This window comes from Balaenoptera acutorostrata, chromosome 5 (assembly GCF_949987535.1).
Source record: "Balaenoptera acutorostrata chromosome 5, mBalAcu1.1, whole genome shotgun sequence".
In the NCBI taxonomy this organism is placed as follows: domain Eukaryota; kingdom Metazoa; phylum Chordata; class Mammalia; order Artiodactyla; family Balaenopteridae; genus Balaenoptera; species Balaenoptera acutorostrata.
In genome coordinates, this window is record NC_080068.1 from 66,053,927 (window position 1) to 66,079,886 (window position 25,960).

General features: G+C 43.1%; 1 protein-coding gene across 1 annotated transcript in view; it reads left to right on the plus strand.

Annotated features, from left to right (window-relative positions):
* The first annotated feature begins 3,869 nt into the window (after window positions 1-3,869).
* Window positions 3,870-25,960, plus strand: part of IGFBP7 (insulin like growth factor binding protein 7) — a 73,874-nt gene continuing 51,783 nt past the window's right edge. The window contains exon 1 of the mRNA XM_007165296.2: window positions 3,870-4,396. Within this exon, the coding sequence (XP_007165358.2) occupies window positions 3,922-4,396 (475 nt within the window). The 5' untranslated portion in view covers window positions 3,870-3,921. The remainder of the gene's footprint in view (window positions 4,397-25,960) is intronic.

Here is a 25,960-nt window from a genome sequence, read left to right on the forward strand (position 1 = left end):
CTGTAACAGACTATTGAATAGAACAACTTTTCCCTTGCCTGAAAACGGCACTAGCATCCATAACCCAAAACTACAGGTGCTATGTGTCCCCACATTCTGAAAAAGAGCCACCAAGAACTGGAACAGAATGTTCCTCAAATTTTCTTAAATGGCCCTACCTCAATCAACCCCACCAGGCACACTAACCCCCTCTCTATATAAGGAGGTTGGGGATAAGAGCCTAGTGGAGGATGCATGGGGTTTCTCCTCCCCTTCCATGCCTGTCCCCCCCGCCAAAGAAGCCAAGTAAAGGGGGAGAAGCCAACATATTTGTGACGATTGCAATAAAGGGAGACAAACATTCCATTTTCCAGTTAGACATCTAACTGCTGGGAAGGATGGGCACAGAGGGACACAGCAGTGTAGGCTGCACGGCACCATGGGTTTCCTACAAACGCCACTGAAGTTTGCTGGCCAGAGAAGTCTTGAAGATGCCCCGCCAAGAAGGATGCTTGCCAGGTACCAGGACCCATCAGCGAAGGGTACTGGAGTGTACTATGGGTTTGGGCAGGAGAATTTTGAGCTGAAGTAGGATAGAAGAGAAGGAGCTGAAAGGAAATCTCTCATGTTTCATTGCCCTTCATCTAAAGACCTCCAGGAACATACCTGTAGTCGCATAAGTTGGGTTTATTACCCATCTTAGCAAGAGAGAATGGACTCCATATGGAACTGTTGGGGGTCTCAGTAAGAGGAAGTTATGAAATTATTATGGGCTTTGGGCTTTGGTTGAGTAATTTTGGGAAAGGTCTAAGGAAGCAGGAGCTTGCTCTAGATGGGGAGAATTCTGTGATTGAGTATCTCAATAAATCTTACCTATAAGAAAGGCAGACTTGAGCAATGTAAAGCTATAACTGGTAAAGCAGCAGTCTTATTTAGTGAAGGGAGGAGGGTTCTTGGTATTTTGTGGGTGGCACCTTGTGGGGAGGATCTTGCCCTTATGACTCTCAGAGGAAAACAACCCTGCTGGCACCTTGATCTTGGACTTCCAGCGTCCAGAACTGTGAGAAAATAAATTTCTGTTGTTTAAGCCGCACAGTCTGTGGTATTTTGTTATGGTAGCCCTAGCAAACTAATACAGACCTATAATAAGTAAAGAGATTGAGTTAATAGCCAAACACTTCCCATGAAGAAAAACCCAGGTCCAGATGGTTTCACTGAATTTTGCTAAACATTTAAAGAAGAATTATACCAATTCTTCACAAACTCTTCCCCAAAAAGCAGAAGATAAGGAAACACTTCTAACTCATCCTATGAACCCACTATTACTCTGATAACAAAATCAAAGACATCACAAGAAAATTACAATCCAATATCTCTTATGAATATAGATGCAAAAATCCTCAGCAAAATATTAGCAAATCACATCCAGAAACATATTTAAAAGGATTATACATCACTATATAACAAGTGGGATTTAATCCAGGAATGCTAGCTTGGTTTAACATTCAAAAATCAATAAAATAAAATACAACTTTATTGATCATCTCAGTAGATGCAAAAAAGACATTTGACAAAATGCAATACCTGTTCATGATAAAAGCACTCAACAAACTGGAAATAGAAAGCAATTTCCTCAGTGTAATAAGACCATCTATGAAAAACCCACAGCTAACATCTTAATGGTGAAAGACTGAAAGCTTTCCCTCTAAGGTCAGTAATAAGGCAAGGAAGCTCACTCTCACCACTCTATTCCACATTATACCAGAGGTTCTAACCAGGGCAATTAGGCAAGAAAAAGAAATATAGGTCACCTAGCTTAAACAGGAAGAAGTAAAATGCTCTCTGTTTGCAGATAACATATCCTGTCTCCACATCTAGGCTCTTCGTCTCACCAGAACTGAAGCTGAATGGGTGACAATATCTTCTTTCTTGGAAGGCAGGGGTTGTCAAGTTTCTTTGTAAAGGCCCCATTTTCCTGCCTTTTCTCCTTCTTGTGAATAACCACATCTCTTCTTATTTTCAAGTCCTCCAGATTGGTGTCATCACACAAAGCCCAGGCACCCCCTTCAGTGATTAAAAACCCTACTTGCTCTTCTGCTTGCTGGGCAATAAGGGTCTCCCCACGCCGTCAAAGGGATTCTACTGTGCCTCGTATTTGCCTTCTTACTGCTGGCTCCAACGCAGGGTTTGAAAAACACTGTGGTGTACAGCCCTTGGTGGTGCAGTGCCTGCCCCCTACTCCCCCAACCCTCCCGTACACAAAACTTTGCAGAGCCTGAGGGGGTTTCATCTGGCTACAGAGCCCACCCTGCCCAGAGCTGACTTGATAAGCATCTTTATTGGCTGTCTTCCCCTCCGGCTCACTCCCTACCGCCTCTGCCCCCCCCCCCCCCCAGTTGGTATGTCCTGACATGGCCTCTCAGGTAAACTACTTGCACTGGAATCCTTGTCTCAGGTTCTGGAGATCCTAAAACTACAACAGTTTTAACAGGTCATGAAACCAACTTAGTGGACCTTGACCAGTGAATTAATAAAATTGAGATAGAACAGGCAATATCAGAGTGCACTCTCTGCATTTGTTTCAGTTTGGGACTGTAGACTGGGTCATGTAAACTCTATTACTGAGGGACAAAGGCAAGAATACTTAGAAAAAGTCTGCTCCAAAGACTTTTCATTGTTTTATAAACAATTGTCATGCCAACACATGACCTTTAAAAAAAAAGTGCCACTTTTCTATAATATGCTAAGGAGAGGCCAAAGAATAGGTGCTAGGTTTTCTGGTTAGGAGGGTGCTTGGTTTTTTATTCTCTGCGTTTTGTGACTATTTAATTTTCAGAAAAGTTTACAGTGATTATCCCAGGAAGACTCTGGTGAGAGTGACATCTATACATTGCTGGTGGCATAGTGAACCGCACACTTTGAGTTAGCAATCCTATAAATCCTTGGATTTGTGCTAAGAAAAAAGAACTCAGATGCGACGTGCAGAATGACACACACTACAGTGTTGTATATTTAATAAACATGGAAACAAAAGTCTGGGTAAGAGGGATTTGAAGAGCCCTTTTTCTTGGAAAAAGAGCTTTGAAGTTGAGTTTGCAGAGCACTTTTCAGAAAGACTGAGGAGGAATTGTCAGTCGTTTACATCAAAAACCTCACGGAATGACTGGTGAAAACTGGGGTGCTTTAGGGGCCTCAGTGGCACCCCCAGCTCTGCTCGGTTCTCCAGAGAGGTTTGATGGAGGTCCAGCACCACATATTATAAACGGAAGACATGACCTGTTCTCGCATGGGTTCCAGTACTCACACTTAAAACTTGGCATATGGAAGCAGTTATGAGGTGCTGAGAACAGGAGTGGTTGGCAATGGTTTGTTCTTTTAGCTTGGCACCCACGACCACACCGGGCCTGTGGCCAACGGGGACACAAAATCCCCAAGCGGGGTTTGCAAAACTAATTGTTCTTAAAAGAGCTTCCCAAACCGCAGAGCAATCAACACTCAGGTCTCCCAGACTCACGGAGAATATAATGGATTACACATGGGGTCATCTCAAAGCTGTTGTTAATAAGTATGAATACCCGGACTGCGAGAGTCGAGGGACCAGAGGGGAGGGAACTGTCTTCACTGCGGGAGAGCCCCAAAGGACGGGGTGCAGCCCTCGGGAGCAGGGGGCCGAGCAGCCGCCGGCGGGGTGCGCTCAGAGCCAAAACCAAAAGCGAAGAGCCGTGAGACGGAGCGGCCCCGGGCCCAGCGGATGCCCCGCCAGCAGGGGCGCGCTCGAGCCCCGCGGTCCCGGGAGGGGCGGTGCGGGCGAGGCGGCCAAGCTCTCGCCGCCCGGGGGGTGTGGTTCCCGCGGCCCGGCCGGGCGGGGCGCCGGGTTTAAAGCGCGGGCCAGCGAGACGCGGCTCACTTGCGCTCTCGCCGCCGCCGCCAACGCTCCCCGCCATGGAGCGGCCGTCGCTGTCCGCCCTGCTCCTCGGCGCAGCCGGGCTGCTGCTCCTGCTCCTGCCCCTCTCCTCTTCCTCCTCTTCGGACGCCTGCGGCCCCTGCGAGCCGGCCGCCTGCCCGCCCTTGCCCCCGCGGGGCTGCCAGCTGGGCGAGACCCGCGACGCGTGCGGCTGCTGCCCGGTGTGCGCCCGCGGCGAGGGCGAGCCGTGCGGGGGCAGTGGCGCCGGCAGGGGGCACTGCGCGCCGGGCATGGAGTGCGTGAAGAGCCGCAAGAGGCGGAAGGGTAAAGCCGGGGCAGCAGCCGGCGGCCCGGAGGTGAGCGGCGTGTGCGTGTGCAAGAGCCGCTACCCGGTGTGCGGCAGCGACGGCATCACCTACCCCAGCGGCTGCCAGCTGCGCGCCGCCAGCCTGAAGGCCGAGAGCCGCGGGGAGAAGGCCATCACCCAGGTCAGCAAGGGCACCTGCGAGCAAGGTGGGCATGTGCGCTTTCCCCTCCGACTCCGACACCGCCCCGCCGGGCGGGGAGAACCAGGCGCCCCCTTGCGGGGCAGAACCGACAGGGCGTCCGCGGCCGGCGCACCTGGCTGGTTCCCGGGGCTCCTCCCGTGGGCATCCGGGCTGACTCGGGGAGGGGTGGGGGGGGGTTGGCAGCGGCGGGATGCCGGGAGGGATGGGCGACGCCTCCCTTTCTCTTTTTTGGGTGGTTTTGAGAGTTTGGTGCGTGCGCCAAGAAAGCGAGGACTTGCAGGGCGAGCGTATGTATAGAAAAGATTTCCAGATACCACAGATTCTCCCGTCCCCAAAGCTCACCCAGCTCATGCTAACAGCCGGCAAGTCGATTCGCAAAAGCTGCCCCCACTCTTTTGGGAACCCCAAAATGTCATGTTCTCTTCATTCTTTCTTGGCTTGAGTGTATAGAGATGAAGTCAAGAGATAGGAGAAAGGCGTTTGACGATGAAATGCAGTATAAGGACTTTCAGAGAGAAGTTGTTTGTCCCATGTTTGATTGGCTAGATTGCAAGATTTTTAAAAATTGGATTTCATGGTTTCTTAATATTAAGGAAAATAATTCACTTACTGGAAGTTACAGATTCTCAATAATCTAACTAGCTAATTATTTGTGGGCGAAAAAATACAAACTCTTTGAAGGATGTTTTTATGATGTCGTTTATGTTGTTAACCTTATGACCATTTTGTTTTTCTTTTTCCATTCTTGTGTAATTTGTCCCCAGGATGCACTGTTCAGCAGGAATGCCTTTGAGGTTATGTTTGATCGTTTATTTTATTCCAAACAAGTCCAAGCTTGCCATAAATGAAAGGGGAAAATAGAGTCTGGACTCGCAAAAAAGAAAAAAAAAAAAGAGCTTTTAATTCTAATGTCTGCTTAGGCAGTAGTTTCAAGGGAAGGTTAGAAATCCAACCTTGGCAGTCCCTCTCCTGGTCCCAGCCAAGGTAGGAAAAAGGGAGAGAAGAGGCAGTTCTCCTGAAATAACAGAAGCAGCTGCTTCTTTAACACAGCTGAGACTTTCTCCAAGCTTTCCAAGTAATTCTTTTTTTTTTTTTTTTTTAGAGTTTTTCCCAGAAGTCCACATGGCTAATAGGTCATCTGCCACTGCTTTCAGAGTTCACTATTGAAAGCCTTAAATAGTGTAACCAACTTACTGTTAACTATTTATATTATCATCACCTTAAACTTAAATCACAATCCAAAATAATTACACACTTTCCCAACAGAAACAGCCCTTTGGGTCTAACTTATCAGTCATACCATGAAAAGAGAAATGGGCATAGCTTAAGAATTCATTCCAAATATTGACATTTTCCTTACACATTCCAAGGGGAATTTTCCCCCACAGTCTTTCCAAATCACTGGAACTTGCCTTATCAGAGCAGAAGGACAGCTTGGTGATGATTTAAGTATTATCGTCAATTCTAGCCTGTAGCTAGTTTTATCCATCTTCTCTCATGCTATTTGCATCTCTAAACCCTCACACAGTGCAATTATAAAATATTGAGACTGATAGTCATATAGAACTAGTCGTATAACCTCATTATCATGAAACCCAGATCCTCAGCATCTCTCCAGACTGCAAACCTCAGGAGGGTACAGACCTAGTTTTTCTTTATGTTTGGGGAAAATGTTAAGAGAAATAGCATCTAAAACTGGAAACCTTGTCATAAATTAACCTTTCTTCCCAACCTAAATTTAGAGATAAGGGGTCTAGTGCCTGGGACCATTTATAGAAGAATGCCAGGGAGAGCAGAAAAGAATGTGAGGTCCACCAGAGTACTTTTCCACAGCAGAGATAAAGGGGGCTAAAGCCAGATCTCCTAATATATTTCTCCTGACTCCTGGAAGTGTTTTAACAATTATAGAAGCAAACCCATCAGGGTGCCATTAACTTCTGTGCCATTTAGTATTGGGGCTTTGCGAAGAACAGGAAATGCATTTTCTAGGTTCTTCCAGCCTAGAAAGGGTTCTTCTTCTACCCTCAGAAGAAACTTAAGTTATGCTTCCTCAAGTATTGAGAGGGAAGGGGCATCATTCCTTCTGGTGATTGGTCTCATTTAACCTGCATTTATTGAGCACCTGTCAGGTGTCAGCACTGTGCTAAGATGCTGTACAGCTGAGGATGCACGAAACAGGTCTGGTCTTGTTGATTAACAAAGTATCCATGCAAGTTACAAACCTACCTCCCAGAGTGCTTGCCCTGGAGCCACTCTGAATCTTTTCCCAGTCCCTTCTTTTCTGAGGTCACCACTTACCCACCTTCTGTGGAGAGACCTTGGTCTGCTTGTTTTCTGTGCCTCTGTGATAAGAGGCAACGCCATCTTTCTAAAAAAATATCTATCTAAAAGGTAGTGACGTAATAATCTCAAATCTAAAACTGTTATCATTAATTTAGTGCCATTAGATCTTATTGAGGTTCCTGAAGTCATGCGAAACTGGAAGAGGAGATTTGGAAATTCAGTTTAATAAAAAGTTAATAGAGACACCACGATGTGTAATAAAATCTCACAGAAGAGGACATGGTGCTCCTTTATTCCGGTTCTTGGTTACTCCTTTTGTTCATGGTCCGTTATATCTGAGCTCCTTGGCAATCCCTTGTTCCCTTTGGGTCCCATCCCCTCTTCTTCCTCAGAATTAATTTTTATTTGTGGAATCAGAATTCATTCTTAAGGGTCTTCCTTGCTAGTACCTTTAGTAGCAAGTTAAAACTACCTAGCACTTCACAGTACCTCTTATTTTGGCCTCTTCTGTCCAACCCCCTTTGTGGTCTGGCCACCATAATTGTTTGCTCTTTGCTGTTGTTTATAATCACACCCTCACTTATCTTTCCACCCTTTGAACTCTTAGCCTTCAAGGATCAGCTGGTGTCACTTTCTTTGTGAATCCCCTTGTCTTTCCCCTCCCCACCCCCCATAATGATGTCCTTGTCCTTTTGCAGCTCTGTGTAGGCTTCCAGACTTTTTTTTTATGTTCTGATTCTGTTTATACATTTTGTGGGGGGTGGAGGGTGTTACTTTTTAAAATTTTTTATTGGGGTAACCTTGGTTTATAACATTAGATAAGTTTCACGCATACAATGCTATGTTTCTGCTTCTGTATACCCGGCAGGGTGCTCACCACCCAAAATTTCTTTTCCATCTGTCACCATACAGTTGACCCCCTTTACCCATTTTGCCATCTACCCTAACCCCCTCTGGTAACCACTGCTGTGTTCTCTATATCTACATGTTTATTTTTGTTTGGTTTGTTTATTTATTTGGGGGTTTTATTTTTTTTAGATTCCACATATGAGTGAAATCATACAATATTTATCCTTCTCCGTCTGACTTACTTCACTTAGCACAATACCCTCAAGGTCCATCCATGTTATTGCCAATGACAAGATTTCACCTTTTTTATAGCTGAGTGGTATTCCATTGTGTACATGTACCACATCTTTATCCATTCATGCATGGATTAGCACTTAACATTGTTTCCATATCTTGGCTGTCGTAAATAATGCTGTGATGAACGTAAGGTGTGTATTTCTTTTCAAATTAGTGTTTTCTTATTCTTCAGGTAAATAGCCAGAAGTGGGATAGTGGGATCATATGGTAGTTCTATTCTTAATATTTTGAGGAATATTCATACTGTTTTCCATGGTGGTTGCACCAATATACATTCCCAACAACAGTGTACAAAGATTCCCTTTTCTCCACATCCTCACCAACACTTGTTATTTCTTGCCTTTCTGATAATAGCCATTCTGACACAGGTGTGAGGTGTTATCTCATTGTGGTTTTGATTTGCATTTCCCTAATAATTAGTGATGTTGAACATCTTTTCATGTGCCTATTGGCCATCTGTATGTCTTCTTTGGAAAAATACCTATTCAGCTCCTCTGCCCTCTAGCAATTTTTTAAACAATATTTATTGCACATGTACTATGTATATGTGAGCAAGAGGCATTCTAGCAGAATAGTTAAGATGCAGAACTCTAGAACCAGACTTCCTGGGTGTAAATCTTAACCCTGCCACTTACTGAGCTTTGAGCATGTTCCTTGACCTCTCTGGGCCTTGGTTCCTCACCTATAATATAACGATTATAATCATACCTATCTCATAGAATTGTTGTGAGGATTCAATAAGATAATCCATGGAAAGCACTCAATGAATGTTCACTGTTGTCATTATTCAACTTGCAAGTAAGCTCCATGAGGGAAGGGAATTTTTGCTCCCTGTTCTATCCTCAAGGGCCGAGATCAGTGCCTGGCACTAGTAGATGCTTTGAATATATGTTGAATGAATGAATGAATATATGAATTTGCCTGGCGCTCTTCTATTCTCGGGGTAAGCAGACTTGAATAAGATAGACAAGATCCCTTTCTTGTGGTGTTTACCATAAGCTTTAGACAGAAACAATAAACAGATATTTTCATGTAGTAGTATGTGCTGTAAAGAATGTACACCAGGGCAATAGGATAGAGACTAGGGATGGATGAGCAGTATTAAGTGAGGTGGGCCAAGCCATGCCGAGGACCCTCGTGAGGATTTCAGCAAAGGCAACAGAGCTCCTGAGGAGAGAAAGAACTCTTCTGGTTAATATAGCATCTTCCACTGACTCCAAAGAGCTCTTTGAATGTCTGTCTTCCCCACTAGACTGGGAGCATCCTAGAAGAGGGACTCCATCTTGATTATTCTTCATAAACACAGTGGCTGGCTAATGGTTGGACACTTCCTAAATATTTGTTGATTAAATACAGGAATCCTCTTAAGAAAGTGCCTTCTCATTGGAAATGCAGGCAATGGACTCTGCTGCATGTCTGCCCTGTTTTCTCCTTGCATCTTCTGCCTGTCTGATGTGTAGACCAGGGAATACATCTGACATTGACTCACCTTGCTTTTAGATCAGAATCAGAAAAAGTCACATCTCAAAGAGTCTACCCCAGCCCAATAGAAATGCTTTAAAATATTTTTCTGGCTTCAGTTGCCCTTTTGCAGACAGAAAGTTCCAGAAAGTTGAGTGAGTTGTTGGTTCGTTCTTATCCCTTTACCCAGTTTTAATCACTGCATCTTAGGAAAGAATAGAAAACCTGAAGAAGCTTTAGAAAAGAAAAGAGGCAGCCTTGAAGAAGGTCTTAAACGACTTAAGATTCTTTATTTTTTTATTGAAGTGTAGTTGACTTACAATGTGTTAATTTCTGCTGTACAGCAAAGTGACTCAGTTATACATATATCTACATTCTTTCTTATATTCTTTTCCATTATGGTTTATCTCAGGATGTTGAATATAGTTCCCTGTGCTATGCAGTAGGACCTTGTTGTTTATCCATTCTATACGTAATAGTTTGCATCAACTAACCCCAAACTCCCGGTCCATCCCTCCCCTCCCCCCACCTTGGCAACCACAAGTCTGTTCTCTTTGTCTGTGAGTCTGTTTCATAGATAGGTTCATTTGTGTCATATTTTAGATTCCACATATAAGTGGATATCATAGGGTATTTGTCTTTCTCTTCCTGACTTCACTTAGTATGATAATCTCTAGTTGCATCCATGTTGCTGCAAATGGCATTATTTCGTTCTTTTTTATGGCCAAGTAGTATTCCATTGTATATATGTATCATATCTTCTTCATCCATTCATCTGTTGATGGACATTTAGGTTGTTTCCATGTCTTGGCTATTGTGAATGGTGCTGCTATGAACATAGTGGTGCTTGTATCTTTTTGAATTAGAGTTTTGTCTGGATGAATGGCCAGGAGTGGGATTGCTGGGTCATATGGTAATTCTATTTTTAGTTTTCTGAGGAACCTCTGTACTGTTCTCCATAGTGGCTGTATCGATTTACATTCCCACCAACAGTGCAAGAGGGTTCCCTTTTCTCCACACCCTCTCCAGCATTTTTTATTTATAGACTTTTTAACGATGGCCATTCTGACTGGTGTGAGGTGGTACCTCATTGTAGTTTTGATTTGCATTTCTCTAATAATTAGCGATGTTAAGCATCTTTTCATGTGCCTCTTGGCCATCTGTATGTCTTCTTTGGAGAAATGTCTATTTAGGTCTTCTGCCCATTTTTCGACTGAGTTGTTTGTTATTTTTGTTTGAGTTGTGTGTGCTGTTTGTATATTTTGGAAATTAAGCCCTTGTTGGTTGCATCATTTGCAAATATTTTCTCCCATTCCGTAGGTTGCCTTAAGATTCTTTTAAAGGTCTAGAGAATGGACTTGAGGATACGGGGAGGGGGAAGGGTAAGCTGGGACAAAGTGAGAGAGTGGCATGGACATATATACACTACCAAACGTAAAATAGATAGCGGGAAGCAGCCGCATAGCGCAGGGAGATCAGCTCGGTGCTTTGTGACCACCTAGAGGGGTGAGATGGGGAGGGTGGGAGGGAGGGAGATGCAAGAGGGAAGAGATATGGGGACATATGTATATGTATAGCTGATTCACTTTGTTGTGGGGCAGAAATTAACACACCATTGTAAAGCAATTATACTCCAATAAAGATGTTAAAAATAAATAAATAAAATAAAATACAAGAGTTTCAAACACACACACACACACACACAAGATTCTTTTAAAGGAATGTAATCTAAAGAACAAGTTAATGTTTCTTCATGGTTTGGGAATTAAATGGAAGGTGCCTGACCTACTGTTCTACAGCTCTTCAGGAGAGGAATTAACAGGCTGGAATTAAATAGCCACAAGGCACATTTAAATTGCACACCAGGAAGAACTTGCAATAAAAGCTGCTGGATACTGTAAGTGCTATGTGGGAGTCGGGAGAATTCTGTTTCGAAGATTCTCTTTTAGGTTATCTCTCAGCTCCATAAGGGAGGAGGGGAAGTGTCTGGGAGAGGATGTTATAACTTTAAGATCTTTTACACTCTAGACCTACGCGTCAGAGTGATTGAGCTGAGAAGGCATTTATTTGATGCCCTTAGATACGATTTCCATCTTTCTCTAGAGCCTGCCCTCAGGGTTTATTACAGACTTGCCTTCTGGAAGAAACTGCCTTATAAGGCTCTCTTTTGGGTAGTTTAGTGACAGAACTCCCTTGGATCGGGTCCAAGGCCAGCCAGCCTTCCCGCATTCTAAATTCCTCCCCACAGTGGATACGATTATGGTGCTTCCTTTACCTCAAGCTACCCCACAAATGATCTCACCTCATCTGTGTTTTTAATTGTAAGATAAATAACATCTTGTTTTTAGCAACTGTTTAAAAAAAGCAAACCCTGAATTATTGTCAAAAGAACTTTTGAGCCAGGGAACATATGAGTGTAACGTTTGTTGTAGTTTAGATCCAGGAGTGGCACTGTTAAGAAGCTTTGAGATGGAAGCAGACTTAGGAATATGAGTCTGCTACTTTATTGAGTCTACTTACTTTAGGAAATTTTAAAGATTTCCCAGTGAGTCCTTTACTCTTTATGAGGGGGGTAGGAGAGTGGGAGGGACTATAGAAATAGCTGAGGAAAGCTTTGCCAAACCTGATTTGTGTGGATTTTTCAGGTTGATCATAGACCATCACCCCACCGGTATCCCACTGCCCCCATGAAGTCTCCAAGAGAAAGTGAGGAGGTCAGGAGAAAAAAAAAAAAGGTTGATAATGGAGGGAGGGGTGTTTTATTTTTGACTTAAAATTAATGTGTAAAATGGTTGAATTCTGTTTTATCCCAAGCTGGTTTAATGGCAAATGATCTGGTGCCTTTGAAAATGCTCATCTGTTGAATTGACTTAACCATTCTAGGAGGAAAGCAGGGTGAGGTTAATTAGAAACGGCTGGAGCTAGCAAGAAACCCCACCCCCACCCCCTCAGGGCCTCCACCAAGCAGTGGGTTCCCAGAGAGAGGAGGCGTCCATGAAATTGCCTGGGCCCAAAAGCAGGTCCAGGTTGCAAAGTTTGGTGTCTGAAAAGTAAGAAAGGTTCAGACCAGGCAAGACAGACCTAGTAACCCGGGGTTGACAAAGCCCCGTTCACATGGTCTGAAGTTACTTACAGTAAGAGTGCTGGCAAGGCCAAGGACGAGCCAACATGCTCAAAGTAGAGTTTACCACTATGAAAAAGGAACCCCCTCCAAACCTCAGGATAACATATATAATAAATGAAGGCACAGTGTAGTCTACCTGCTTCACAGGATCATTGCGAAGGTCAGATTATAGAATGGATATGAAGTCACTGTGTAAAACTGTGCAGCACCAAATGAATGTAAAGAACCATTATTGACTAGACGGTAAACTCCTTTGGGGCCAGAACTCTACATAGTGCCTTGTAGGGTGTGTTAATGATTACTGATGTTTGTGCAGTACTTAGGGTTTCTGTGGATGTTTCCTCCAAAACCTCACAACAGCCTTGGAAGATAAGGGGAATTTATTATCCCAGTTTCCATATAAGGAACTGAAGGTCAGCCATCACACAGCCAGTAACTAGCAGTTCTGGTACATAAATCTAGGAATTCTGCTACAGCCTTGCTGTTCACAGTGTGGCATGTAGACCCGTGGCATCGGCTCTGTGTACATACTGTCTTTCTCTTCTGTAAACCTAAAATTATTTCAAAATTAACAGCTTAAAACAAAAGTGATTCACAAAGTCAAACTCTTGGGTGTGAAAAAGCATTAGGAAGAGCTTAATGAATTTATCTTGCTTCTGTTTGCCTTTTGATGAATTGACAAGGGGGATATGTGATACATTCCCGTCTAAACTGCTCTAAAAGAGCTCTTTCAATAGCATAAAAGAGAAATTCTATATGATAGCAGAGTTGATATCATAGTTTAATTGGCTTTTTGTGGTAATGTGGTACACCTTGTAATAAATGTCATAATATATTCAGCAAAAGATGGTATGTCTTCAATGAATGAGTGTCTCCGAGGCGCCTTTGTACAGATCCCTGAGACCCGTGTAGAGTCAGCCCTTCCAGGGCCAGACTGGAAATCGGAGAGACAGTGTCTTTAATTGCAACCAAGACGCTCTTAAAAATCCAGTGTGCTGGGGTCAGCTGGCCTGGATATTTTCTCAAGCAGGAGCTCTTGGGGTATAACGTTTGTGTGGGGTGTTTGATCACTGGCCAGGCCTTTCTGGAAACTCCAGGCAGGATATAGGAGAAAATCACTAAGATAACTGTCAACACACTCAAGTGTGTGCTTTCACCTGAGGTTTTAGCCCTGAGTGCTGACTGAGGCCTGCCCCCAGCATGGAGCCATCAATATTCCTAGTTGGGATAATAATATTTACTCCACATCTGAGCTGTAGTTCATTGTAGGTCAGTACTCTCTTCAGGGAATTTGCATTTTTAGGGACTGAAGCATATTTTTTGTCAGTCTAGTGACAACTTGCAGAAGGAGGAAAAATCCACGTAGGAGTTTGAGAACTCAAGATAATCCATTGTGACTTTCTGAGAAAGAGAAAAAAAAAAAAGCACACTTTAATATTCTAACAGGCAGAAGTGCAGCTGACTCCAATCACGCTGTTCTTTCATGTTGTTTTCTTGAAGAAGGGATGTCTCCAGCTTTTTTGGAATCTTGTCTTTTTCTCTGAGTGAGAAAAGCTCAAAGACATTTCATTTACATTAGGGCAGATTAGCAGGCCTGCGGTCAAGTGGTTGAATTGGTAAAGCTTCAGATCTAACATCTGTTCAGCTCTCTTCTGGCCCGACCTCAAGCAAGGGAGGAAAAGTTATCAAGAAACAGATCTCCTGGAACCTTCAGAAGGTTTTGAAAGAGACCGCACAGAAATGAGGCTTTAGGAATTTGTCAGGATAGCCCGAGCCTGCAGGATGCAAAGCCTGCTCCTTCTCCCTGGGAGCTTTCAGAACTTTCTGCTCAGGGAACAGAAATCCAAAAGCGAATTTCAACAGCAGCTGCAGCAATTACACCGCAGCCCTGGCTTCCAGAGGACACCCCTCAGGAAGCCGTAGAGCGCGTGATCCAGAATGAAGTGCTCAGGCGGCGGCGCAGCTCTGAGTTAGAGGAGGTGAAGCTAGGGATCCGTGCAGTGAGACCGCTTATTAGAGATGCTCAGCCCGGCTGGAGATGGCAGGCTGGGGCAGAGATGAAGATGCTGCCTGAGTTTTGACAGGTCGGGACTGTGGAGCCAGAGGCCGCTCTCTGCTCAGGTGTGTCTCAGATCAGAGTTGCAGAGCAGAAGACAGAAGCTGATCCAGCTTGGCTCTTTCTACACCACCGAGCCTTTGATTCACTAGAAGATTAACTGTCAGGGCCAGGGCAGGCCTGTTCAGGACCCAGTCGTGATGCGGGCAGGTTGTCAGCCCCGCCTCATCTGAAGCCTCTTTCTTTGCACCTGCTCTGCCTGGCCTGTCATTACGTGCTGCCCCTTTTTCCTGTCTGACTGAGTGCAAAGAAATGTGGTGTTCTTTCTCCGCCTCCCACCCCTTTCTTAGCTACAGAGCCTGGCCAGCAACTTTATAAATGGTGAGCTCTGCTCCGTCTGCTCCCTCGCCTCCATCCCCAGCCTCATGAGCCATCTCCTGGCTTCCCCCATAAGATAGTGAAGACGCAGACACTTGGTGTGCCACTCCTATAAGGCAGCCAGCTCGGTCCACATCAGCCAGGAGTTGGCTGTCCCTTCTCTTCTTGATACTCCTTTGGGATGCAGTTTTTCAGATGTCTTAGGAGCCTAATCCATTCCGTGTTATCAGCCCCAAACCCTGTGACCCCTCTCAGGTCCAGTCCAGAGGGTGGGGGAGATGGCCACATCCCATGGTGACCATGGGCTTAACAGGTCCCCAGGCCTGACCCTTGTCTTCAACTCTTGTGACTATGCTGGTCACCAGAAACCAAAACGTGGCTGGTATGCGTGGGGAAATACAGCAGAGGGGTGAGTATGTGAACTTTGGACTCGGACCACCTGAGTCAAATTCCTCTCTGCCACTTAACTGTTTGTGTGACTCTAACCTCCTTGATTCATAGTTTTCTTACTTGCAAATCAAGTATAATAATAATGTCTGCCACTTAGGGTTGTTGGGAGCTTAAATGAGATACATGAAAAGCACTGGTACCTGGCATATAGTAAAGTCTCATTAAATGCTGTTTTCATTTCAATTTTTATTGTTATTAACATCATAAACCCTGGTATGAGTTAGTTTATAAGTGCCTTGACTGTGACGTGTTGATGTCTTAACTTTGACCAATCCAAACTATCTCCAGGTTAGATCTGAAACCTGTGTTTAGATCTATGCAAACAAAATAGCAGTATAATGTTCTTATAAACAAATCCCTGGAAACTTCCATCTAGCTCTTGTTCTTGCCCTTCAAGGATTCCAGGACAGGGAGTCCTACTTCATCTGGGAGAGATCCCAGAGTCCAAATGCACACAGTCACATGGAAACCCCCCAGGATACCTGCCAGAGGGTTCACTTTGCTTTTACAGCATGGAATATTTCCATCTTCGAGCACAGGTCACACACACAGTATTTCCTAATAACACCTTTTATGTATAGAGGACATTTTGGATTTTCAGGACACTCAAATTCAGTAATTACTGGTCTATTTCTTCCCTACATCTATAGGAAATGTTGAGGGGTTTTGCTGGTTGGTTCATTTAAAAAAAAAAAAAAAAAGTGGAGATATTGTCTCCAAAGAGGAATGTGAACCAAAAACACAGAGATTGGCAGAGGAAGAGTATGATTAGTATCCATTAAGTACATATTGGGTATTATCCTTGACTTTTAGGGACTTATTGATGGAAATAATGAAGTCTTTTGTTTGCAATTCATGTGTCTCTTCTTTGGCTTTCATATGTAGCCTTAGCTTAGCAGGAACTCATTTTAAAAAAATCAAATGTTTAACTATAAATGGGCATATTTAGACTCAGGAAGGTACCCACTTAGGTTGGTTCTTTGCATCCATCTGAAAAGTGATAGCATCCACTTCCCAGTGTAGGGGGGAAAGCAGAAGAAATGAGGGTGTGGAGAAGAGATTTAAGAAGCTGGATAACTTTTCAGATTCCCCAGCATCAGTAATTTTGCGTGAAGTTGACAGAACATTGGGACTACTGCATCTCCATGCACTATATACCCTATCGCCTTCTAAAGCAGTAGTTCTTGACCTTGGCTGGACACCAGATCACCTAGGGAGTTTTATAAAATGCTGATGCCTGAGTGCCACTCAAAGATCTGGTTTTTTTTTTTTTTTTAGAGTATTTGTTTATTTATTTATTTGTGGCTGTGTTGGGTCTTCGTTTCTGTGCGAGGGCTTTCTCTAGTTGTGGCGAGCGGGGGCCATTCTTGATCGCGGTGCGTGGGCCTCGCACTATCGCGGCCTCTCTTGTTGTGGAGCACAGGCTCCAGACGCGCAGGCTCAGTAGTTGTGGCTCACGGGCCTAGTTGCTCCGCGGCATGTGGGATCCTCCCAGACCAGGGCTCGAACCCGCGTCCCCCGCATTGGCAGGTAGATTCTCAACTGCACCGCCAGGGAAGCCCCTAAGATTCTGGTTTAATTGGTTTGCTTGTGATCTGGGCAGCAGGACTTTTAAAAGCTCCCCAGATGATTTAATGTCCAGGCGAGGTTCAGAACCATTGTTCTTAAAAGACTTCCTGTGACCAAGGGGGTGCATCATTTCCTCGGGATAATTATAATAATGATGGGCCAATTTTTGCTCAGTTTATCCAACTTCTAGTGTTTTACAGCAGGATGACTTCTCAGGCTATCTAGTACACCATAGGAAGCAGAAGCCCTAGAAAACATGATCACTCGATACAACGCAAGCAGTGTGGCGGCTTGGCTGCTTCCTGTCTCCTTGACTATTTCAATGCTGTAATCTGAATCAGACGGAATGAAAATATTTCTACATCCATCGGTCTTGTTGGTATTAATAAAAGTTTGAGTACCACAGTACTTTAAGAAAAGTATTCACCTAAATCCACACAATCCAACCTTTCAATTGCGTCACTAGAACATAAGTTCCATGAGCCCAGTGCTTTTTTTTTTTTTAAGGAAAGCCCTTTAATTTATTTTATTTTTAGCGGTGTTGGGTCTTTGTTTCTGTGCGAGGGCTTTCTCTAGTTGCGGCAAGCGGGGGCCACTCTTCATCGCGGTGCGCGGGCCTCTCACTGTCGCGACCTCTCTTGTTGGGAGCACAGGCTCCAGACGCGCAGAGCCCAGTGCTTTTTATCCTTTTTGTTCACTGTTGAATTCTCAGTGGCACTAAATAGACTGCAAGGTTACAGTGTGAGAACAGGAACAAGAAGGGGGGTGTCGCCTTGTTCGACCTCAGCTGGGCCTCACATTTTTTGCCACTCTGTGCATGTCCAAGGATGATTTGATTTGGGGGTTACAAATAAATTTTAGCAAGTAGGTGGATTCGGAAATACGGAACCCACAAATAATGATGATCAACACTGTTAGAAAGGGTCAGATCAGTGACAAGCAATAGGGAACTACCAGGGTTTCTGAAAGTAGAGCACACGTAGGGGTTATGCCTCCTTTGCATAGTTCTGGTGCTTGGAGGTGCCTGCTAAGCAGGTGCTTAGAAGATTATTCTTGGACTCTTGACCCAGTTTAACAAACGCATGTGCTATCCCTGTGTTGACTGTCCCCGTGATCAGTCTTTATTTTTGCCCGGCACCCACCTGCAAGCAGGACTCCCATCCCAAAGGCGTTCATGAGAAGTGTAGATTTTACTAAGTCTTTGTAGGGCGGCAGGAAGGTCCTCCCGTTTCTCTCTCCAGCCTTACCACCAGCTGGTCTCCTGGGTGCCCTTCCCTCCCTCACGCAGAGCCAGGCTCAAGGTGCCATCCCTCACCTTGCCTGCCGCCGGGCCTCTCATCCCTCTCCAGGTTTACGCTTAGCAGTTAGGCTCTGTCCTGGCTCCTGTGAGTTCTCGCATCACTTAACTCGGGAAACAACGGTTACCTGATCCTCACTGTCATTAGAAGTGGAAAATTATAATGATTTCCCTGTCGGTCAAGTGCCTGCTTTTTGTAAATGCTGTGCAAGGCGCCATAATGAGGAAATTTGCAGTGGTGAGGAAGATAACGCCCCTTCTCTAAGAAGCCTACAAACCTGTGGTCCATCTGGTGGTTTGTAAAGTGTGGGAAGGCAGAAGTGGCAGTTAGACTAAAATAAAAGAGCCCTTTGTAAGTCAGGTTAATAAGAATGCATAGGAGCAAAGAATACACACACACATATGTACTCACCTCAACTCTTTATCATTGGAAGCATATATTTTCTGTGCAATTTATACTGGAAGGGAAAAGATGAACAAAAGTACATTCATGTTTGTGGCCTATGAATACATCATAATTTAATTAGAGACTTGTGAGCTTATACATAATGTAACTATGGCTAGGTATGTAGTATATAAATGAATTAGCTATTATTTTGCCCAAAGTGCCATTCTGGAGAGGAGATGAGTGAATTTTGTTTTTGTTTGCTCAGAATTGAACTAAGGATAGAATATTGATCCAAAAGAATCTTTAAGATTGTGTTTAAATACTTTGGTAACACTAAGAAAAAAAAATACTCAGTAAATTCACTTTGCTCTACCTAATTCCCTGGCAATGTGTAAAAGCAAAATTTTAAACAGGGGCAATGACCTACTGAGACCAGGAGGATATATTTTGCAGTTGCTAAACATCCATCAAGATGTTTAGCTTTTGGGACAAACCACAGTGGGTTTTAAATGCTAGACTTACATATCCTTGTTCATTTAATTTCAGCTGTGTGTTCTGGGAATGTTAATTCCCAAAATTAATTTCATTTTCAAAAAAGATCTTTGTTATTGAAGAAAAATGTTAAAGAAATCCGTAGAATTCATTGAAATCAATCATTAATATTTTTATTCTACCCAGTTCATATTTTATTATATTCTAGTGTTTTTCTAGGCATGTATTATACAACCGTTTTTGATAGTGCTATCCATATATTTTTTACATCTTGTTTTTCATTTATAACTATTTTCCATGTGTTTAAAATGTTTTATAAATATTTACGATGTTGCATAAGCATTTGAATGAGCCATAATTTACTCCAGTTTTCCTCTGTCAAAAACAAGGTTTAAATTCACAGCTTTGGACGTATAGATCTTCTTTCTTCTGCATTATTTCTTTAGAATAGATTGCAAATTAGAATTACTGATTCAAAGGTGTGAACATTTAAACATTTTTTGATACATGTTGACATTGGTAGATTCCAGTTTAAAAATTAGCCTCTCCAGAATAATTCAAACAAAAGGCCAAAAGCAAAGCATTTCAATATGCCATTGGAATTACTTTTGAATTATCTTCAGACTTGGGTTATACTTGTGACTGTCCCTCTCTGATGGCATAGAGACCATTGAGAGTTGTTCCTTCAGCCCAGTTCCCATTTATGAAATTTGTAATGACTGGCCAAGAAACCAAGGGCCCTGCCGGTCATCTAGTTTGCATCCAAGACTGCCAGGCATCGGGAATAGTTCAGATCAGCTAGAACTCTGCTTACATCATTGAATTGGGGTTTATACAAAGCACGTGCATCCCTGCTAGAGTAGCTTGAAAATGTCTGTTGCAGCGGCAACCACCTATATGAGACGTAAACAGTAAAACCTTTGTGAAATTTGGAAGGTTTGTCTTGAGTATTTTTTTCACAGAAGAAAAAAAATAGCCTTCACAGCTTTATTTGACTACAGCCAAATATACGTACAATTGATTCTCAGCATCTCTTGAAATACGAGTTGTGTGCATAATACCGAGCCCGTGGTTTGACCCCTGTTTCATCTCAGTTTGTGAGATGCACTGTTACTCTCCACCTTTCAGTGAGAGCCTGTGGCCTGCTCCACTTCATAAAACTGGAAAAGAATCTACTTACAGCATTTTGCTGCACGTGTCCTTGGAGCTTTCCTTGGGTCCTTAAAGAGACTGGCAAAGCCTTGTTTCTTTTTTCCTTAAGTCCTTTAATCTCCAGCATATTCAGCAACAAAAGTCTTTTGTAAGGCAGTTATTCCAGCTAAGACAGTAACTAAACAGTGCCGAGAATATATTTATAAAATGGAGACTCTGTATGTGATTGTTCTGGTGGAATTTTTCCCATATTTGACTGGGAGAGAGGAATACTAACAAGACCTTAAATCAACATAGCACAGTACAGTTTATAAGCATTTTCACATACATGCACACATATATCACCTTTTTAATCCCCACCAGAACCCCGTGGTGTGTTATCCCCACATTATAAATTAGGCAACCATGATTCAGTTTGAGTGCCCAAACAGAGCCCTAATTAAGGGGGAATCCAGTGAAGCTGGAGCAAGGATTTTGGGTGAGCTGCTGTGTGGATGGGCGCACACACACATACCCGTGTGCCCACATTTAAAGCCACAGGAAGCTAAAATTGAGTTTCAGAGCCAGTTAAACATAAATGCTTCATTCCAGTTGTTGATCTGTGGATTTCAGTTGCCATTCCTAAACTTGTGTCTCCATTAAATTGACTGTATTGTGTTTTGTTTTGTTTTTTGCGGGGGGCTGCGTTGGGTCTTGGTTGCTGCGTGCAGTTTCTAGTTGTGGTGAGCGCGGGCTGCTCTTGGTTGCAGTGTGGTGGCTTCTCTTGCGGAGCACGGGCTCTAGGCATGCAGGCTTCAGTAGTTGTGGCGCGTGGGCTTCAGTAGTTGTGGCTCACGGGCTCTGGAGCACAGGCTGAGTAGTTGTGGCGCACGGGCTTAGTTGCTCTGCGGCATGTGGGATCTTCCCGGACCAGGGCTCGAACCTGTGTGCCCTGCATTGGCAGGCGGATTCTTAACCACTGCGCCACCAGGGAAGTCCCGCCTGTATTGTTAAGTTACTCTGATTATTACTAAAGTATGGAAATGCATATACTTGTGCTTGTTTTGTTAAACCATGTATGTGTTTTTGAAGAAGGATGTCCAGAGAATCCAAAGCTGCTGTTTCAGCAAATAACCTAAATTCAAGGTTTTGGCAGTGGCAGTTGTCTAGTATAGCATGAAATAATTATTCCCCAAGTGCTTGTGATTAACTTGGTTAATTAAGGTAGTCCAACTCCCAAAGCAAGCACACTGCCAGGATCTGTAAGCTTTGCTCAGTGAAATAACCAGTGTGCCATGCAGTGTTCTGAGGGAAGTGCAAAATAAGTTAGAAAAGGTAATGAGATAAATCGCTGCTTTCACATGTTTTCTAAAAAATAAAACCTATGTCATTGAAGAGCCTAAGGAGAACTTTGTGAAGAACAAATTAAATTTTTAATCAATTTGAATAAAACTGAGTCTCAGGGAGATCTCGTTTTTTTTTTTTTTTCCTTGTGTCACATGAATTCATGTGCGTGTGCTTCATCTTTGTGGAATGAGAATGTGACCCACTGAGAGGTCCCTAAAACCAACAGAGTGTATCATAAGAACTAGAAGGCCTTGACCTCAGATACTGCCAAAGAAAGCAGGAAATAGTAGGTTTCTCATGAAAGCCTGACATTTATCTCAGACTGAAGAAATTCTTAGTCAGAGGTGAAGGAACATTTCTCAGCAATTTTCTGAATCAGTTGTGTAATTTAGTGTGCATTATATTTTAGTTTGCAGATACTTTTTAGGTTATGTGAGCTTGTACCTCATGTGAAACTGCCATTCTTATACCAGTTCCTTCAGCATATAAGAGGATGTTTAGATTTGGAGAAGGGGAAAAGAATGATCACCCAAAAGGGCAACAGCTGGTCTATCAGTAAGGAACACGTTGAGCTGCAAGTAATAGAAAACCTGGTACAGTGGCTCCCTTAGAAGGGGGTTAGTTGCTTGCAGAACAGAGTCCAGGTGTAGACAGCTATTGGTGTGGGTTTAACAGTTCAACAATAACAGCTTGGAGGACCCAGGTTTGTTCTTTGTGCTCTGCCGTCCTTTGTGTGTTGGCTTTTGACTTCATGCCTAATGGTCACAAGGAGGCTGCAGTACTTCCGATCATTGAGTCCTAATTCAAGGCAATTAGAAGGAACAGGGAAAAGGGCAGTGCCTGTCGTATGTCCCATTTTATCAGGTGAGCAAAAGTTTCCCGTACACTCTCAGCAAACGTCTATCTCATTGGCCAAAAATGGGTCACTTGGCTACCTCTAGCTACAAGAAAGACTGAGAAGGAGGGTGGAGATTAAGGCAGAGTCTGCCTACCTACAATGTCTGCTATAGCTGGGCAGCAGTTACTAGTTTTACACTTCAGAAACAGTTGCTGGAGGCAAATTTAAAGGATGACTGGAAGCTCGGTGTTTGAGAGTCCACAGACCCACTCAGATTTCACTGAACAGTAATCAGTTACTTTTGAGAAACAGATGATAAAATAGATCATGGTTGGGGGAAAAAAAAAAAGAGCTTTCTAGAAAAATATGTCATTCCCAGAATTCAGTGGGAAGAGGGAAGAAATCCTTCTAAAAGGTGCCAAAGATCTTCATAGAGACCATTTTGAAAGAAATGATATTTCACTCCTTAACAGTTTCCTTAACAGAAATGATGGCTAACAGATTTGAGAGTTCATGCCTTATTTGCTTTAAATACGTGGAAAGGGATCATTTGAAATTAACTCAAACAGGGAAAGTGGGGTTTTTAATTGTTTGTGGGTAAGAGCTGTAAAAATGCTTAGAAAACAAGCATACTTTGATTTTTCATAAATTGTATAAAGTTGAACTTCAGTTCATCCTCAGGTCTAAGTATGGTGAATTTCTAATTGCTGTAATGTTTTTATGCTTATTTAAATCATACGTATTGCAGAGATTAATGTTTGAGAGCATGAGGTTCAAATTCCCACTCCCCCACTTACTAAATGCATGATCTTGGGCAAGTTACTTAACTTCTCTGAGCCTCGGTTTTGTCATCTGTGAAGTGGGGACGATATTGCCTACTTTTCATGGTTGGCTTCAAGCGTGGTGCTCAGCACACACAGTAGGGGCTCACAGTCTGGTCATTACCCTCATCATTAGTTGTAGTGCCAATGCTTCTGGAACAGCCCCCAAATGTCATCCTGGTACTTTCACCCTTCTTCTTCCCTCTTTTTCTGTCTTTTTCTGCAAGGATGCCTAGAGATGTGGTAATCAAGGATGGAGGCAGCAACTGAATGGTAGGAGTAATTTGGGGGGATTGTATGGAGAAAATGAAGGCTATTCTTGCCCAAACTAGTCCAGAACCTCTTTGTCTTTATATATTTATAATTTGTACCCTGCCTTCTTCCAAAATGGAATATGAGGTAGTCTATATCATCACACTCTTCAGGTATAACAATAGTGTTCTAAAAATACTAATCTTGTATCAAATCACTATGTTGTGTACCTGGTATTAACATAGTGTTGTAGGTCAATTAGACTGCAGTTAAAAATAATAATAAAATAAAAATTAAAAATTAATATAAAGGGTATGAACATATGGTATTAGGAATGAAAAGGGTGGGTATAACCTATAAATACAATAAAATTTTATAAAATTATACAAAAATTTTAAAACCACTAATCTTAGAAGAGTCAGAGTCCTGATTATACATTGACCAAATGTGTGATTGTGAGCACATTACTTAATCTCCCAGTCCTGTCCATTTCCTCACCTGTAAAATGGAGCTGCCAAGACCTGTATTAAAGGGTTAGCGTTATGGGAAAGAAATGAGGTAATGGATTTGAAGGCTCTTTCTGTATGAATGCAAGATTTTATTCCCTTTGATTTCACCCGTTGCTATAGCAACAACTCTCAAATATGCCCAATTAGTTAACTACCTCGTGTACACCTGTGTCAAATGTTTACTTTTTAATAGGCCACCGCATGTACGCCTTCCCTTCAAATCACTACCAGCAAATAGTGCCCAGGAACTGCTTATGCTAACATTTTAGCCTGAACCAAACATAATTAGTAAGGAAATCTGCCCCAACAAATTCATACACAGCAAAAATATAAAGTAGTTTAAAATCAACATCCATTTGAGCTAGTCTCTACTTCTCCTGCCCTCCGTTTGTTGGGTAATCAAGAGTTGGCAGTGCTCTCCCATCTAGAAGCTCGTGTTGCATATTGACCTGGAAAGGTATTAGTCCAGGTAACGATGGCAACTTTTATGTTAACCATCAATCACTTTAATGAGTACAAGAAAGCATCCTATCACCCTGCCAAAAGGAACAGGAATTAAGAATGACTCCTTCGTCAGTTAACTAGCTGCATGTTTTCTGTGTGTCAGGTGCTACACTGGCACTGTGGGCGTGGAACAGGCTCCAGTCTCCAGGAGTTACAGTTTAATAATGGGACCGTGGCAGCAGCAGAGTTTGTTGATCTCCCTGAATTCAATCCCCTCATAAAAACAGAGCCACTGGAAGGATGGTTGCCAGGAGCTGGGGGAAAGGAAGAGTAGGGAGTTTTTGAGTGGCTATAGAGTTTCAGTTTTGCAAGATGGAAAGAGTTCTGGAGCTCTGTTGCCCAGCAATGTGAATATGCCTAACACTACTGAGCTATACACTTAAAAATTGCTAAGATGTTGCATATTTTACTACAATTTTTAAAAAGTAAAAAATAAAGCCACTAGATACCAAAATCAAAACCCCATGGACAACATTTACCACACAAAAGTGACAAGCTAGCCCTGTGAATCCCAAAATATAAGTGGCTTTAAACAAGCCCCCTGTGCTGGGAGGCCTGCATGATGTCAGCAGCTCTGTGGAAGGAAGCAGAGGGAAGTAATGAGGTGAAGACAGACCTGATAATAGGAAAATTCCAACATAGCCAACAGGTGTTCACTGACTGGAAAGTGTGGTGCACCCAGTCCATTAGTGGGTGAGTGCAGGCACCCATGGGAGGGTCCATGGAGCTGGAGCATCCTGAGCCCCGTGAATTCTCACAGCTGACTAGGACTCCCTTCCAGGACAGGGTCCTTCACCAAGGAGAAGCTTCTAGAAGTAGAATCAAAATTGAGCAGGAAAGAGACAACAGAGATGAAGGAAAGACAAAGGCAGTTGGGGAGGGATTTAGGTCCTTGTGATTGCGAGACAGCTCAACAACAACTGGAGAAAAGGAAGAGGATCCTATCTTCTCATGCATTCCACCTTGTTATCAGAGAAAACCTTTCCAAGAAATGCTCCAGTAGATTTATTCGTGAGTCTCATCAGCCAGAATTGGAGCACACACCCATGCCTGAACCAATCACTGCCAAGGGGAATGAGACACCATGATGGGCTGACACCAGTCGTAATTCACCACTTAAGAATTAACCTTCTTCTGTCGCATGAGAGACTGAAGACCCAAACAAAAGCCTGGTTTGCCATCAAGGAAGAAGGGGGCTGCCTACTGGGTATATAATCAACAGTATTTGCAACAATTTGCTATCTTCTATCTTGCCATCATGTCCAATTATGTTGTGGCCTCTGATCTTCAAATAGTGCAGTCACACTAAGTCTATGGGAATTCTTCTGTTAATTGCAGTTGATAGATATGTTATCACACATGCAAAATGAGTCTTCAAGGGTGACAGTTGTTTGAGCCTCTTTTCAAAATATCCTCAGTTCTCTTGGGTAAGTTAAATACATGCTCTCCTACCACAGTATTAATTTAAATAAGTATTATTGACTACCTAATATATCAAAATAATCTTTGAATTATGGCAGGA